The 16283-nt window shown below is 35.3% G+C and overlaps 4 protein-coding genes across 4 annotated transcripts; 1 reads left to right on the top strand and 3 right to left on the bottom strand.

Moving 5' to 3' along the window:
• Positions 1-844: 844 nt before the first annotated feature.
• On the bottom strand, positions 845-1084 carry MONOS_18240 (uncharacterized protein; the record flags this gene model as incomplete). Its single annotated transcript, XM_067871241.1, has 1 exon — positions 845-1084. The coding sequence occupies one exon, from the start codon at positions 1082-1084 to the stop codon at positions 845-847; it is 240 nt and encodes a 79-aa protein (XP_067720263.1).
• A 6684-nt stretch (positions 1085-7768) lies between these two features.
• On the bottom strand, positions 7769-9815 carry MONOS_16228 (uncharacterized protein). The gene is made up of 2 exons (XM_067869140.1): positions 9664-9815; positions 7769-9501 (listed from the first exon to the last, which is right to left on the bottom strand). The coding sequence occupies exon 2, from the start codon at positions 9446-9448 to the stop codon at positions 7844-7846; it is 1605 nt and encodes a 534-aa protein (XP_067720262.1). The 5' UTR covers positions 9449-9501; positions 9664-9815; the 3' UTR covers positions 7769-7843.
• Positions 9816-11334: 1519 nt separating this feature from the next.
• On the top strand, positions 11335-11574 carry MONOS_18239 (uncharacterized protein; the record flags this gene model as incomplete). Its single annotated transcript, XM_067871239.1, has 1 exon — positions 11335-11574. The coding sequence occupies one exon, from the start codon at positions 11335-11337 to the stop codon at positions 11572-11574; it is 240 nt and encodes a 79-aa protein (XP_067720261.1).
• A 648-nt stretch (positions 11575-12222) lies between these two features.
• Positions 12223-14104, bottom strand: MONOS_16531 (uncharacterized protein; the record flags this gene model as incomplete). Its single annotated transcript, XM_067869437.1, has 1 exon — positions 12223-14104. One exon carries the CDS (start codon positions 14102-14104, stop codon positions 12839-12841), a length of 1266 nt encoding a protein of 421 aa, XP_067720260.1. The 3' UTR covers positions 12223-12838.
• Positions 14105-16283: the final 2179 nt, after the last annotated feature.

Raw genomic sequence — 16283 nt, 5'->3', positions numbered from 1 at the left:
ATTGATCTCATGTGTTTTTCCTCATTTTTTTGTTTTTTTTTTTTTATTTTTGTATTTTTTTTTTTTGAGTGATTCATTTTCTATTTTCATTTTTTTAATAAATATATTCACTTCATTTTGCGAGGCATGCTGGTCAAGAGAAAGAGAAAGCATCGCAAGTGCTTTTCCGCCGATGCCTTTCCTTGAGGTTTCATTATCTTGAGTTTGTTTGAAAGAGCTCTTCCATTTGTTTTCCCAACTGAAAAGAAAGAATACCTTCACAATTCAGGCAAACGAATGTTCTGCTCAAAGGCAAATGAAGTGAAATTTTGCAAACAAAATAATAATAATAAGAATAATAAGAATAAGAATAATATTTTCCCAGCAATAAACAAAACAATGATCAGTGCTTTGAAAGAGAAAACAAGAAGAAAAGAAAAGAAAAGAAAAGAAAAGAAAAACGATCCATTCGCAAAGCAACAGCCTGACGCAACAATGCAGCCTTCGTTCTCTTCTTCTTCCATCTTTTCCAATAACTTTCTTTTCCTCTCTTTTCGTTTTGCGTTGAGGCTTTCACTCTCCGTCTTTTCTTTCAGCTTTTCACAAAGATTTCTCAGAAGCTTCAATTCATCCGCAAGTCACGCTTTTGCTCCATCTGATCAGATCGTTCTCAAAAACTGCATCGGCTGCTCTGCTTTCTGACAAGCCTTCAGCTTTCACATCTTGGTTATCCACTGCGCCTTGGAGAATATTCATCCATTGCTTGCTGATTTCTCCATCATCACCCTTCGCTTCCCTCAACACTCTCGCAATGATGCCCATAGCCACTCCAAATTCTTCATTCTTCTCACAACATTAGCGGACATCAGGCTTCTAAGCAACGAGCCATCTCGATGATAATCTTGTCTTCTTTTCCCCCTTTCGCTTTTCCCTTCCTCTTCCAATCCACGCGTCCTGTCCGCTCTTCCAGTTCCTTTGTGCCCTCTCCCCCAAAATGCATCTCGTTGGAGACAAGTTCTTCCAAGCCTCCTTCACAGAGGACCCTGCCCATCAAAAACATCTTTGCACACCGATATTCAAGCTGCGCCTCATTGAGGCTCCCCATGGCGATGAAAGATGATATCTTCCATCTCCTCCCAAAGCTTCTCTTTGTTCAATTTCTTATCAAAAATGAGGGTGTTATTCAAAAACAGCAAAAATGAAGTTGGCGGTTCTCAAATATCAAATTCTCATATTTTGCTCAACACCAACAAATCCATCTCTTCTTCTTTTTTCAACTTCCTCACTTTCCTCTTTCCTCTTTCTTCAACAAGACTTTTAGAAGACAAGTCACGCAGATTGGGAACAACTTTGAAAAAAAAAAAATTGGTTGTTAAGCAAAAGATAGCATTCACAAAGACAAACAAGACTATTTTCTTTCTTTGTATCTTTCTTCTCATTTTCACAAACAATCATCCTTTCATTCTTTTTGTTCACCAAAGATTTTTCAATGCATTGATTCCATGCATTTTCCAGCTCTTTGCAGCATTCAATGTGCTTCGACAAGACATATGCATTCTCTATCGACTGTTTCTTTTCTTCAACCATTTTGTTCATATTATCAAACAGTTCTTTCGTGAAAATAGATTTCAATTCTTCTTTATCCATCTCGTTCATCGCTTCATTCTCCACTTAATTTTTTGCTTCTGCTCTTCCTTATTCCAGCATCCAAGCCCAGAAAACAATTCTTCAATGAAAAAAAGAAAGAAATGCAATAGACAAGAATTCTAATGCAACAATGAATGCAAGCCTGTGAACTTTTTTGTGTTGCCCATCTCCAACATTTTCGAAAGCACGTTGCATTCAAAAAAACAACAAAATTTTTATCATTTATATTAAATTTGCATATGTTTGGAAAGAAGAAACAGGTGAAAAAAAAATTTAAAACTATCAAAAAAATAAATAAATAAATATCGGAGGTCACACCATTCTATCTAATATTTGCATGTTCGCCAAGGAACAATGAAGAGAAACAATGTTCAATATTTTCATGCTGGCTATTATGGATATTCAGATCGTTGAGCTTGAAAGAACAAAATTATCCATCCGCCAAATGAGGGATCGCTAAACAAAATATTGTTGCAGAATAAAAATTTTTATGTTCTGTGGCGACACGAGGCAGCAACAACAGTTCAACGAATTTGAAGTTTTGAATAACAATATTTGTAATTTGGGCATTCAAGGAAATGCAACAATTTAAATTTTGAATTCTAATAACTGGACGTATGTATATTCATCATTGAAATTTGTTTTTAAGATTTCTTCATCAATCACCTTTTCAGAATCCAGGCATCTGTTAAATTGTTCAAACAACTGATCCTTTATTTGCAGCCCAGAATACCATTGAATGGGGCTGAATATTGTTATGCATATAGTAGAGGAAATGATGTGAGCAAGGGATTGTTGGATGAAGGATGAAAAATTATTTGATGAAGAATGAATTGAAAGAATACGAAAAAAATGGTACAGTTTTATTGAGATTTATATTAATTAATTTTATTTTTTTAAATTTCGTATTTTAACAGTTATTGTAATTTTTTAATTTTTTCTGTTGCTCATATTTTTTTATTTTTTTTTAATTTTTTTTTAATTTTTTTAATTTTTCTGTTGCTCATATTTTTTAATTATTTTTTGCAGTATGTGTGAGATTCTTTTTATGCGCAGCAGAAGAGTTAGGAAAAAAGGCACAGATATAGCGGGATCTATTCTAAATTCACAATGAGAGTCATAGTATGCTTGTTGTAAAGAATGCAGACATATAGCAAATGAGAGAAGGAAAAGGAAGAATTTCAGTGAGCGAATTGCATTTCTCATATTTTTACCAATTTTTCGCTTCACCTTCCATACCTTTTGTATCCCTCTTCAAACTAATATTTTTGAACATCTCGACAGCATCTTCAGAATGTTCATCTCAAACAACTACGTCTACCCAAACCTCATGTCTGATGAATAGTTGCTCATTTTCATCAGTTTGCGATGCGTATGATGGCGGGATTGTTCCTTCCCTCAACAATCCCTTTGCCTCTCTGACTGCCTCAAACACCTCATTCATTGGGTGTTGTCGGACAAGAAATGTTGTATGTGAAGGAACTTCAGAGGCACCATTGAAAACAGACAGACAAAATGAAACAGAAAATGGAGCGAATACATTTATTTGGTGTGAATGGAATGGATCGAAGACAACGGGAACAAGCGATTCTGTTTCAGATGGAAAATCGAGTGGAGGGGCTATCTGCATGTTCAGTCAATCATCTGCCTCTGTGTCTGTTTCTCATTGCACTTTCAGCAGCTGCTATGCTCATTATGCAGGAGGCGGAATAAATTGCTACAACATTAAATCAGTTGAGATAGTGAATGACACATTTGATTCATGCACTGCGCAAAGTTATCGAGGGGGTGGAATGTTCATTTTGACGATTTCATCGTGTGTTCGGATCAGCGGATGTGAATTCCAGAATTGTGAAGCAAATAATCGCGGAGGAGGGCTTTATCTTGATAATTTTCAGGTTTCAGGAACAGGATGCATTGGAGAAGAAAAAGGAGGAGGGGAGAGTGCGTGTGTGTTTGAGTGCAGTTTCGCTTCATGCTCGCTATCTGGGAATTGTGGTGGAGGTATGTATTGTTACAATGTTCCTGCCACGCAATTCAAAATGAGGAGCATTCAATTTATTTCATGTTCAGCATTTAGAGAGGGAGGGGGGTTATGTTTGCATCCAAATCGAGCAACAGCACCTGATAATAAACTGTACTGCTTCTTCTTATTTTTTCATGAATGCAGTTGCAGGGATGCAACTTATCCACGTGGGCATGATGCTGAATTTGCAGATACATACAATCTGTATTTAGAGTCAGGAAATCCATTCTATGAATGTTACACAACGAATGCAGATGATAAGAGGATCTGCTTTGCATACAACTACTCGAATGCAAGTGTTTGGACATATGATCAAACAATGAAAATGGATTGGCTGAAGGACAAGACGATCTATGTGTCAGTGAGTGGAAATGATTTGTATGAGCTGTGTGGGGCAAATACAACATTTGCATGCAAAACAGTGAAGAAAGCTTTTGAGATGTGTGAGGTGCAGATAAGCTTGGCAATCACATTGATGGAAGGGGATCACACAAGCGAGGCAACAACTATTGAGATTGGATCGAAGAAGATTTCAGTCATTGGGAAAGACAAAGAGAAATGTTCGATTGGAACAGGAGCACTTTCATCTCCATCAGCAGCAGGAACGCTATTCAGTGTGACAACAGGTCACCTTGGTTTATTGCACATAAAGGTTGATTGCAACTCAATTTCAATTCCTTCACCGAGTGTGGTTGTGGTGTCTGATGGGAGTGGGTCACTCTCGTTGGAGGATGTTGTGATCACCACGAGTGTTTCTTCAGGAGACTATGTGGTGTCTTCGTCAGTGTTTGTGGTGGTGCTGTCACAACTGTCGATGGTTGGTGTGGAGATCAAAGATATGAATGTTGCAAAACAATTGTTTTTTTTTTTTGGCCAGGATCAATGGACAGAATTATTGTTATTTGATCTCTTTTGAAATTTGTTTGCTTGGCATAATAATTTTTTTTTTTCATATGCATTTTTAAAAAAAAATTAATCATTATGTGATGTGATATCTTTAAATTATAATATCGTTTTGTTTTATCAAAAATTTATTGAAATGACAACATTTTAAAAAAATATCAAATTCAATGCTTTGGATGGTGAGCGGGGATTGGAGAGAATTTTTGATTCAAGTTTCTTTCTTTCTTTCTTTCCTTTTTTCCATTCAGATTTCTTTTTTAAAATAAAAAATTGTCACAAATTTTATTCGAATTTGAAACAAACAAACAAGACTTTTGCATAATAGTAATACTTATAATTTTAATTTTGTGTTTATTCATAAAATTGTATTTTGATTTATTTCTGTTCAAATTATTGACAAAGAAAAACTTGAAAAAATACTCAAAGCTTTCTTTTCAGTGTCTTTCAAAACAATTCTCTTTTTCTGTTTATTTCAAACAACTTCATGAACTAAACATAGTTATGTTATTATTATTTTGTTTCTATTGTTTCTTTAACATTTTCTTTCTTTCTTATTTTTGTTGTTGTTGTTGTTGTTGTTTCTGTTGTTGTTGTTATTGTTATTATTGGCCTTTCTCATCTCATTGTCCAGCAAAACATAAATAAAATAAAAGAAAGAAAGAAAGAAACAGATAAAGAAATTCGAAGAGTTTATTGTTTGTGTGTTGCCAAAAATGAATGGAGATCGATTGAATGACAATGAAATGCATCCACAATTTGTTTGATAGAAAATGATTCAATCATTAAATCTGAACCAAAAACTCTTGTGTGGTTTTGGATCACATAATTATTGTATCCCAATAACATATTGGAATCTCAATTATTTTTGTCCCAGCACAACTTCAAACAGTGGCTTGAAAACAACAAATATAATGTTTTCAATCAAATACTTCATATTTATGTTTCAACAATCTGAATATTTTTTATTTTTTATTTTAATTTTTTTTTTTTTTCTCAGAAAGATAATTTCAATTTGGATATTAAAAATAATGACAGAACACGTTTTTTAAAGAAAAATAAAAATAAAAATAAAACTGATTCACTGAAGAGAGTTTTGCCACATTTTCTGAGAATGTTTGTTGTTGTGACGTATTCTCACAGACTTCCAAATCATATGGGGAAAAATAAAAACTATAAAAAGTATTTTATGCACAAAGCCCAATAATGTTGTTCAACTCATGACTTTTCTTAACTTTCTCAAATTTCTAAAGAAATAGGATTTTCATATCGATAAACAGGTATCATCGATATCACAACATAATGTTTTGTGATCTCACACGCATTTCTTAAAAAAATATCCAATTTTATTTGTATTTTTTCATCACAATAAGTTCTTCAGCAGTTCATAATTTTTCAATGAAAATATTTGAACTGTGACATATTGTCTCATATAATGATTTAAAACTCACAAAAAAATATACAGAAAATTTGAAACAGAAGAAATGAAACATCCAAATTCATCAACAATTAATCTTGTTGAAGTTATCAGAAAGAAAATCGAAGAATTATGTTTCATTTCAAAGTGAAGCAGAAACAGAAAAAAGTTGCTGGAAACAAAAATTCAACATTAAATAGATTTTGAATTTCTGAAAAATCTTCAGAATTCAAATGAATATTTTATTGATTGTCACAAATCTGAAGAAACATTTTTTTATTGACAATTTTTTCGTTATTAATTATTTTCTGTTTCTGCTTCACTTTGAAATGAAACATAATTCTTCGATTTTCTTTCTGATAACTTCAACAAGATTAATTGTTGATGAATTTGGATGTTTCATTTCTTCTGTTTCAAATTTTCTGTATATTTTTTTGTGAGTTTTAAATCATTATATGAGACAATATGTCACAGTTCAAATATTTTCATTGAAAAATTATGAACTGCTGAAGAACTTATTGTGATGAAAAAATACAAATAAAATTGGATATTTTTTTAAGAAATGCGTGTGAGATCACAAAACATTATGTTGTGATATCGATGATACCTGTTTATCGATATGAAAATCCTATTTCTTTAGAAATTTGAGAAAGTTAAGAAAAGTCATGAGTTGAACAACATTATTGGGCTTTGTGCATAAAATACTTTTTATAGTTTTTATTTTTCCCCATATGATTTGGAAGTCTGTGAGAATACGTCACAACAACAAACATTCTCAGAAAATGTGGCAAAACTCTCTTCAGTGAATCAGTTTTATTTTTATTTTTATTTTTCTTTAAAAAACGTGTTCTGTCATTATTTTTAATATCCAAATTGAAATTATCTTTCTGAGAAAAAAAAAAAAATTAAAATAAAAAATAAAAAATATTCAGATTGTTGAAACATAAATATGAAGTATTTGATTGAAAACATTATATTTGTTGTTTTCAAGCCACTGTTTGAAGTTGTGCTGGGACAAAAATAATTGAGATTCCAATATGTTATTGGGATACAATAATTATGTGATCCAAAACCACACAAGAGTTTTTGGTTCAGATTTAATGATTGAATCATTTTCTATCAAACAAATTGTGGATGCATTTCATTGTCATTCAATCGATCTCCATTCATTTTTGGCAACACACAAACAATAAACTCTTCGAATTTCTTTATCTGTTTCTTTCTTTCTTTCTTTTATTTTATTTATGTTTTGCTGGACAATGAGATGAGAAAGGCCAATAATAACAATAACAACAACAACAGAAACAACAACAACAACAACAACAAAAATAAGAAAGAAAGAAAATGTTAAAGAAACAATAGAAACAAAATAATAATAACATAACTATGTTTAGTTCATGAAGTTGTTTGAAATAAACAGAAAAAGAGAATTGTTTTGAAAGACACTGAAAAGAAAGCTTTGAGTATTTTTTCAAGTTTTTCTTTGTCAATAATTTGAACAGAAATAAATCAAAATACAATTTTATGAATAAACACAAAATTAAAATTATAAGTATTACTATTATGCAAAAGTCTTGTTTGTTTGTTTCAAATTCGAATAAAATTTGTGACAATTTTTTATTTTAAAAAAGAAATCTGAATGGAAAAAAGGAAAGAAAGAAAGAAAGAAACTTGAATCAAAAATTCTCTCCAATCCCCGCTCACCATCCAAAGCATTGAATTTGATATTTTTTTAAAATGTTGTCATTTCAATAAATTTTTGATAAAACAAAACGATATTATAATTTAAAGATATCACATCACATAATGATTAATTTTTTTTTTAAAAAATGCATATGAAAAAAAAAAAAATTATTATGCCAAGCAAACAAATTTCAAAAGAGATCAAATAACAATAATTCTGTCCATTGATCCTGGCCAAAAAAAAAAAACAATTGTTTTGCAACATTCATATCTTTGATCTCCACACCAACCATCGACAGTTGTGACAGCACCACCACAAACACTGACGAAGACACCACATAGTCTCCTGAAGAAACACTCGTGGTGATCACAACATCCTCCAACGAGAGTGACCCACTCCCATCAGACACCACAACCACACTCGGTGAAGGAATTGAAATTGAGTTGCAATCAACCTTTATGTGCAATAAACCAAGGTGACCTGTTGTCACACTGAATAGCGTTCCTGCTGCTGATGGAGATGAAAGTGCTCCTGTTCCAATCGAACATTTCTCTTTGTCTTTCCCAATGACTGAAATCTTCTTCGATCCAATCTCAATAGTTGTTGCCTCGCTTGTGTGATCCCCTTCCATCAATGTGATTGCCAAGCTTATCTGCACCTCACACATCTCAAAAGCTTTCTTCACTGTTTTGCATGCAAATGTTGTATTTGCCCCACACAGCTCATACAAATCATTTCCACTCACTGACACATAGATCGTCTTGTCCTTCAGCCAATCCATTTTCATTGTTTGATCATATGTCCAAACACTTGCATTCGAGTAGTTGTATGCAAAGCAGATCCTCTTATCATCTGCATTCGTTGTGTAACATTCATAGAATGGATTTCCTGACTCTAAATACAGATTGTATGTATCTGCAAATTCAGCATCATGCCCACGTGGATAAGTTGCATCCCTGCAACTGCATTCATGAAAAAATAAGAAGAAGCAGTACAGTTTATTATCAGGTGCTGTTGCTCGATTTGGATGCAAACATAACCCCCCTCCCTCTCTAAATGCTGAACATGAAATAAATTGAATGCTCCTCATTTTGAATTGCGTGGCAGGAACATTGTAACAATACATACCTCCACCACAATTCCCAGATAGCGAGCATGAAGCGAAACTGCACTCAAACACACACGCACTCTCCCCTCCTCCTTTTTCTTCTCCAATGCATCCTGTTCCTGAAACCTGAAAATTATCAAGATAAAGCCCTCCTCCGCGATTATTTGCTTCACAATTCTGGAATTCACATCCGCTGATCCGAACACACGATGAAATCGTCAAAATGAACATTCCACCCCCTCGATAACTTTGCGCAGTGCATGAATCAAATGTGTCATTCACTATCTCAACTGATTTAATGTTGTAGCAATTTATTCCGCCTCCTGCATAATGAGCATAGCAGCTGCTGAAAGTGCAATGAGAAACAGACACAGAGGCAGATGATTGACTGAACATGCAGATAGCCCCTCCACTCGATTTTCCATCTGAAACAGAATCGCTTGTTCCCGTTGTCTTCGATCCATTCCATTCACACCAAATAAATGTATTCGCTCCATTTTCTGTTTCATTTTGTCTGTCTGTTTTCAATGGTGCCTCTGAAGTTCCTTCACATACAACATTTCTTGTCCGACAACACCCAATGAATGAGGTGTTTGAGGCAGTCAGAGAGGCAAAGGGATTGTTGAGGGAAGGAACAATCCCGCCATCATACGCATCGCAAACTGATGAAAATGAGCAACTATTCATCAGACATGAGGTTTGGGTAGACGTAGTTGTTTGAGATGAACATTCTGAAGATGCTGTCGAGATGTTCAAAAATATTAGTTTGAAGAGGGATACAAAAGGTATGGAAGGTGAAGCGAAAAATTGGTAAAAATATGAGAAATGCAATTCGCTCACTGAAATTCTTCCTTTTCCTTCTCTCATTTGCTATATGTCTGCATTCTTTACAACAAGCATACTATGACTCTCATTGTGAATTTAGAATAGATCCCGCTATATCTGTGCCTTTTTTCCTAACTCTTCTGCTGCGCATAAAAAGAATCTCACACATACTGCAAAAAATAATTAAAAAATATGAGCAACAGAAAAAATTAAAAAAAAATTAAAAAAAAATTAAAAAAAAAAATAAAAAAATATGAGCAACAGAAAAAATTAAAAAATTACAATAACTGTTAAAATACGAAATTTAAAAAAATAAAATTAATTAATATAAATCTCAATAAAACTGTACCATTTTTTTCGTATTCTTTCAATTCATTCTTCATCAAATAATTTTTCATCCTTCATCCAACAATCCCTTGCTCACATCATTTCCTCTACTATATGCATAACAATATTCAGCCCCATTCAATGGTATTCTGGGCTGCAAATAAAGGATCAGTTGTTTGAACAATTTAACAGATGCCTGGATTCTGAAAAGGTGATTGATGAAGAAATCTTAAAAACAAATTTCAATGATGAATATACATACGTCCAGTTATTAGAATTCAAAATTTAAATTGTTGCATTTCCTTGAATGCCCAAATTACAAATATTGTTATTCAAAACTTCAAATTCGTTGAACTGTTGTTGCTGCCTCGTGTCGCCACAGAACATAAAAATTTTTATTCTGCAACAATATTTTGTTTAGCGATCCCTCATTTGGCGGATGGATAATTTTGTTCTTTCAAGCTCAACGATCTGAATATCCATAATAGCCAGCATGAAAATATTGAACATTGTTTCTCTTCATTGTTCCTTGGCGAACATGCAAATATTAGATAGAATGGTGTGACCTCCGATATTTATTTATTTATTTTTTTTGATAGTTTTAAATTTTTTTTTTTCACCTGTTTCTTCTTTCCAAACATATGCAAATTTAATATAAATGATAAAAATTTTGTTGTTTTTTTGAATGCAACGTGCTTTCGAAAATGTTGGAGATGGGCAACACAAAAAAGTTCACAGGCTTGCATTCATTGTTGCATTAGAATTCTTGTCTATTGCATTTCTTTCTTTTTTTCATTGAAGAATTGTTTTCTGGGCTTGGATGCTGGAATAAGGAAGAGCAGAAGCAAAAAATTAAGTGGAGAATGAAGCGATGAACGAGATGGATAAAGAAGAATTGAAATCTATTTTCACGAAAGAACTGTTTGATAATATGAACAAAATGGTTGAAGAAAAGAAACAGTCGATAGAGAATGCATATGTCTTGTCGAAGCACATTGAATGCTGCAAAGAGCTGGAAAATGCATGGAATCAATGCATTGAAAAATCTTTGGTGAACAAAAAGAATGAAAGGATGATTGTTTGTGAAAATGAGAAGAAAGATACAAAGAAAGAAAATAGTCTTGTTTGTCTTTGTGAATGCTATCTTTTGCTTAACAACCAATTTTTTTTTTTCAAAGTTGTTCCCAATCTGCGTGACTTGTCTTCTAAAAGTCTTGTTGAAGAAAGAGGAAAGAGGAAAGTGAGGAAGTTGAAAAAAGAAGAAGAGATGGATTTGTTGGTGTTGAGCAAAATATGAGAATTTGATATTTGAGAACCGCCAACTTCATTTTTGCTGTTTTTGAATTGCACTCTCATTTTTGATAAGAAATTGAACAAAGAGCAGCTTTGGGAGGAGATGGAAGATATCATCTTTCATCACCATGGGGAGTCACAATGAGGCGCAGCTTGAATATCGGTGTGCAAAGATGTTTTTGATGGGCAGGGTCCTCTGTGAAGGAGGCTTGGAAGAACTTGTCTCCAACGAGATGCATTTTGGGGGAGAGGGCACAAAGGAACTGGAAGAGCGGACAGGACGCGTGGATTGGAAGAGGAAGGGAAAAGCGAAAGGGGGAAAAGAAGACAAGATTATCATCGAGATGGCTCGTTGCTTAGAAGCCTGATGTCCGCTAATGTTGTGAGAAGAATGAAGAATTTGGAGTGGCTATGGGCATTATTGCGAGAGTGTTGAGGGAAGCGAAGGGTGATGATGGAGAAATCAGCAAGCAATGGATGAATATTCTCCAAGGTGCAGTGGATAACCAAGATGTGAAAGCTGAAGGCTTGTCAGAAAGCAGAGCAGCCGATGCAGTTTTTGAGAACGATCTGATCAGATGGAGCAAAAGCGTGACTTGCGGATGAATTGAAGCTTCTGAGAAATCTTTGTGAAAAGCTGAAAGAAAAGACGGAGAGTGAAAGCCTCAACGCAAAACGAAAAGAGAGGAAAAGAAAGTTATTGGAAAAGATGGAAGAAGAAGAGAACGAAGGCTGCATTGTTGCGTCAGGCTGTTGCTTTGCGAATGGATCGTTTTTCTTTTCTTTTCTTTTCTTTTCTTTTCTTCTTGTTTTCTCTTTCAAAGCACTGATCATTGTTTTGTTTATTGCTGGGAAAATATTATTCTTATTCTTATTATTCTTATTATTATTATTTTGTTTGCAAAATTTCACTTCATTTGCCTTTGAGCAGAACATTCGTTTGCCTGAATTGTGAAGGTATTCTTTCTTTTCAGTTGGGAAAACAAACGGAAGAGCTCTTTTAAACAAACTCAAGATTATAAAACCTCAAGGAAAGGCATCGGCGGAAAAGCACTTGCGATGCTTTCTCTTTCTCTTGACCAGCATGCCTCGCAAAATGAAGTGAATATATTTATTAAAAAAATGAAAATAGAAAATGAATCACTCAAAAAAAAAAAATACAAAAATAAAAAAAAAAAAACAAAAAAATGAGGAAAAACACATGAGATCAATGAAAGTGTAAAAGGCAATTTCAGATTGTTCTGTTTCATTTTATTCATCAACAGAAGGCAATTTTTTTGGTTGAATAACAACATGTCAGGCAAGCACATCATCCTTCAGCGTGCTTTTCCAAATGGAAAACTCAGAAAAGCAGGTGCTGAATTCGACATATTTCACATCAACACTTTGCCAGAACGGATCATCAAATAAAATGACAATCCGACAAGCCATCAGAAAAAAATCATTTCAAATAAGATTCTTCTGCTTGTCTCTGATCATTCTTGCACTTTATTATCTCTTGCATTTTTGTCAGAACTCGTTCTCCCACCACACTCCATTCCTCTTTTCTTTCAGCCTTGCATCTGCTATTTCTTCTTTTTGACTTTCTTCTTCTTCTTCTTCTTCTTCTTCCATTCTTCAATCTCATTCTTTTCAGATATATTCAACAAAGCGCTCCCTTCCTTTCCCAACAACAATAATCTTCTTTTCTCCAATATCAATTGTTGCTGTCTCGCTTGTGTGATTCCCTTCGATCAGCGTGACTGACAGGCTCACCTGGATCACGCTCTTTTCAACTGCAACACCAATGGTTCGGCATGCGCTTGACTCATCCAATCCACACAACTCTTCTTCACCACCTCCACTCACTGCCACAAATCGGTTGAGAATCCCTCTCTTCAGCCAATCCTTTTTCATTGTTTGGTCATATCTCCAACTACTTCCCGTATAATCATATCCATAACATACTCTCTGTTCATCTGTATTCGTTGTGTAACATTCATGAAATGGATTATTTTGGGATAAATAGAGATTATAGCGATCATAATACATCACATCATGCCCATATGGAGGATTGGCTGAGCATTTGCATTCATGGAAGAACAAAAAATAACAATAAATTTTATCATTTGGCGCTGTTGCTTGATTCGGATAAAAATACAATCCTCCTCCAGTCGACACAGCCGAACATGAAATAAACTGAATGCTCCTCATTTTGAATGCTGCAGGAACAGTCACACAATACATGCCTCCACCCCAATTATTTGCAAGAGAGCACGAAGTGAAACTGCAGTCAAACACACACGAGCTCCCTCCTTCTCCGTCTTCTTCCCCAATGCATCCAGATCCTGAAACCTGAAAATTCACCAATCTCAACCCTCCACCATCGTGGTGCGCCTTACAATTCTGGAAGTCGCACCCACTGAGAAGGGCACATGAAAGTATTTCGCAAGCATACACCCCTCCTCCGCCATAGTTTTTTGCTGTGCACGAATTGAACACATTGCTCACCATTTTGATCGTCTTGATTGCATGGCACATGATTGCTCCCCCATGGTAGTATGCAGTGCAGTCATTGAATGAACAATGCAAAACTGTCAGTTCTCCAGAATTGAGATTGTACATACAGATTGCCCCTCCACTCGATTTTCCATCTGAGACAGAATCGCTTGTTCCTGTTGTCTTCGATCCATTCCATTCACACCAAACAAATGTATTTGCTCCATTGTCTGTTATATTCTGTCTTCCTGGTAGTTTCTTATTAGTTTCAGTTCCAGTGTATTCGACATTTCTTGTCCTGCAACACTCGATGAATGATGTGTTTGAAGCTGTCAGAGAGGCCAAGGGATTGTTGAGGGAGGGAACAATTCCGCCATCATATGCATCACAAACTGATGAAAAGGAACAACTACTCATCATACATGTGGTTTGGGTTGACGTAGTGGTTGGAGGTGAACATGCATCATTTGCTGTCGAGATGTTGAAAAACGTCAAATGAGATAGGGATATTAGGGGCATTGAGGAAGTTGAAAGAAATAGAGCTTGATTCATTCACCGAAACATTTCCTTTCCCTCTCTCATTTTCCATAAGCCTATCATGCCTCTCAGTAAGATATTCATCAAGATTCAAATGAGCCTGAGCTCCCTTTTCCTTCCTCTTCTCCTGCTTCTGAAATGCATATCCCCAAAAGAAAAGCATCTTTTTCCTTCAGTGCCTCCAAATTGAAACAAGAACATAACCTTCTTCGCCATTTGCTTTCCCTAAAATCTCTTTTTTCTTCTATTGTCGTCTTCTGCCTTTTTTCCACATTCCATTCGCATCCATTGCTCTTGACGACTCATGCAAATGCACTTTTGTCATTTAAAAAAATAACAATAAAAATTCAGGGGAAAAAAGATAAACCGAAGAAATATTAAATAACATATGGAAAAAAAGAAAAGAAAATTGAAAGAATATTTGAAAATAAATTTGAGATAAAATATCAAAAAATATGACTTTTGAGATATAATCCTTATACCTTTTTCTTCTCGAAACCTTCCGCTTCATTTTCCGCTTCTTCACTTCCCTTCTCTTCTCCTCCTCCTCCTTCTCCTTCTCTTGTTCCCTCGTTTCTCTCATCTCAGTCTCATAACCCTTCTTCTCTTCCTTGATTCATTCAATCCATGTCTTCCGTCTCTCTCTTCTGCCTTCCTCTCAAATAAAACAAGGCACTTCCATCCCTCCTTTCCTCACCTTCTTCAACCATGCAACTCACACAAAAAAGAGCACTCATCCTGCCATTCCCTCTGCCTCGAGCACAATCAACACAAAACGCGGAAAAACAGCATGTCTTGAGTGCTGTGTGCTGCTCCAGAGCCGTTGCGCTGCTTCGCTCATCCCCGGCACTTCAAGCGCACATCCCATTTTCTGTCATGGCAATATCAGGAACGTCAGGGACATGCCCGCCCTTTTATCCCTTGGCTCTCCTCACACACATTGCATGTGCTTGCCTCAATTCATCCCTCGTTGCTGCCAATGCTCGTCTGCTTCAAAAATGACAAAAACGAAGAAGAAGAAGAAGAAGAAGAAGAAGAAAAAGGCTGATCCGCCTGTTGCAGTTGGCGGCAGATATGACAAAGTCGCTTTGTTGCCATCGCCCGCAACAACTGTAGCAAAACAGCCCAACCCTATATTAGCAGCCGAACAGAGCCTCAAAAAATACTGAACTATGCCAGCAGAAGTCGAAATACCGTTGATGGAGACGGGAAGAAGATGATTCCCAACTCAAATTGCTGTATAACTGCCCATGGCAACGAAACGCCAAGCTTTCCACTCGCCCTTGTAGCAGCTCGGTGAAAGTTAAAGAACGGTAACAGCTGCAGGGTGCTTCACTAATCTTGCCATTCTTGCAGGAACACAGGCAGAGACTGATGCTTTTGTCACAAATTATTCTTTTTCATTTAAGCACGAATTTTTGGAAAGTCTTGCTTCTCTGCGCATATTCCACAAAACACACGTGCATCTTTCTAACTGCAGCAGCAGCTGTTTAACTCCCATTGATGTCCCTGACCTCCACTCTCATTGCTTTGTTATATTTCCATTCCTTTTATGTGATAAATATCCTTCCCTCGATATTGCCTGCCACTTTCCTTGCCCCAAAAAAATACCACAAACTTCTCATTTACCTTATGTTCCAAAATTCTATATAATTTTGTGCAGATTTTATCCTTCGCAGAATTCCTTCTGATTATCTTCATTCAACAAAATATCAATTGAATTTGTTTTCACCTCTTGTTCCAAATAAAAACCATATATCTTGCGTAACTTCATTTATTTCCCAATGCCTATATAATAATCTGCTCCATTCCCTTCGCATTGCTCCACAAAGCGGAGATTGGCCATTTCAACAATAACTCATATTCCTGCACTTTGGAGAGGATACAGACGGAAATATCTTCACAACATATAGAACAATATAAAATACATACATTATGTCTTTTTGTGTGATTGATGAAATTGTTGTGTTCCCCTTGGCCACCCAATTACCAACAATCATCAGGTCAGAATTTCAGAATTATTGCATCTCACCATTGTCTGTTGTCACACAGGAAATAATAT

This window comes from Monocercomonoides exilis, assembly GCF_001643675.1.
Source record: "Monocercomonoides exilis strain PA203 chromosome Unknown scaffold55-566112, whole genome shotgun sequence".
Classification (NCBI taxonomy): domain Eukaryota; phylum Preaxostyla; order Oxymonadida; family Polymastigidae; genus Monocercomonoides; species Monocercomonoides exilis.
This window is presented reverse-complemented; position numbering and strand designations above follow the sequence as displayed.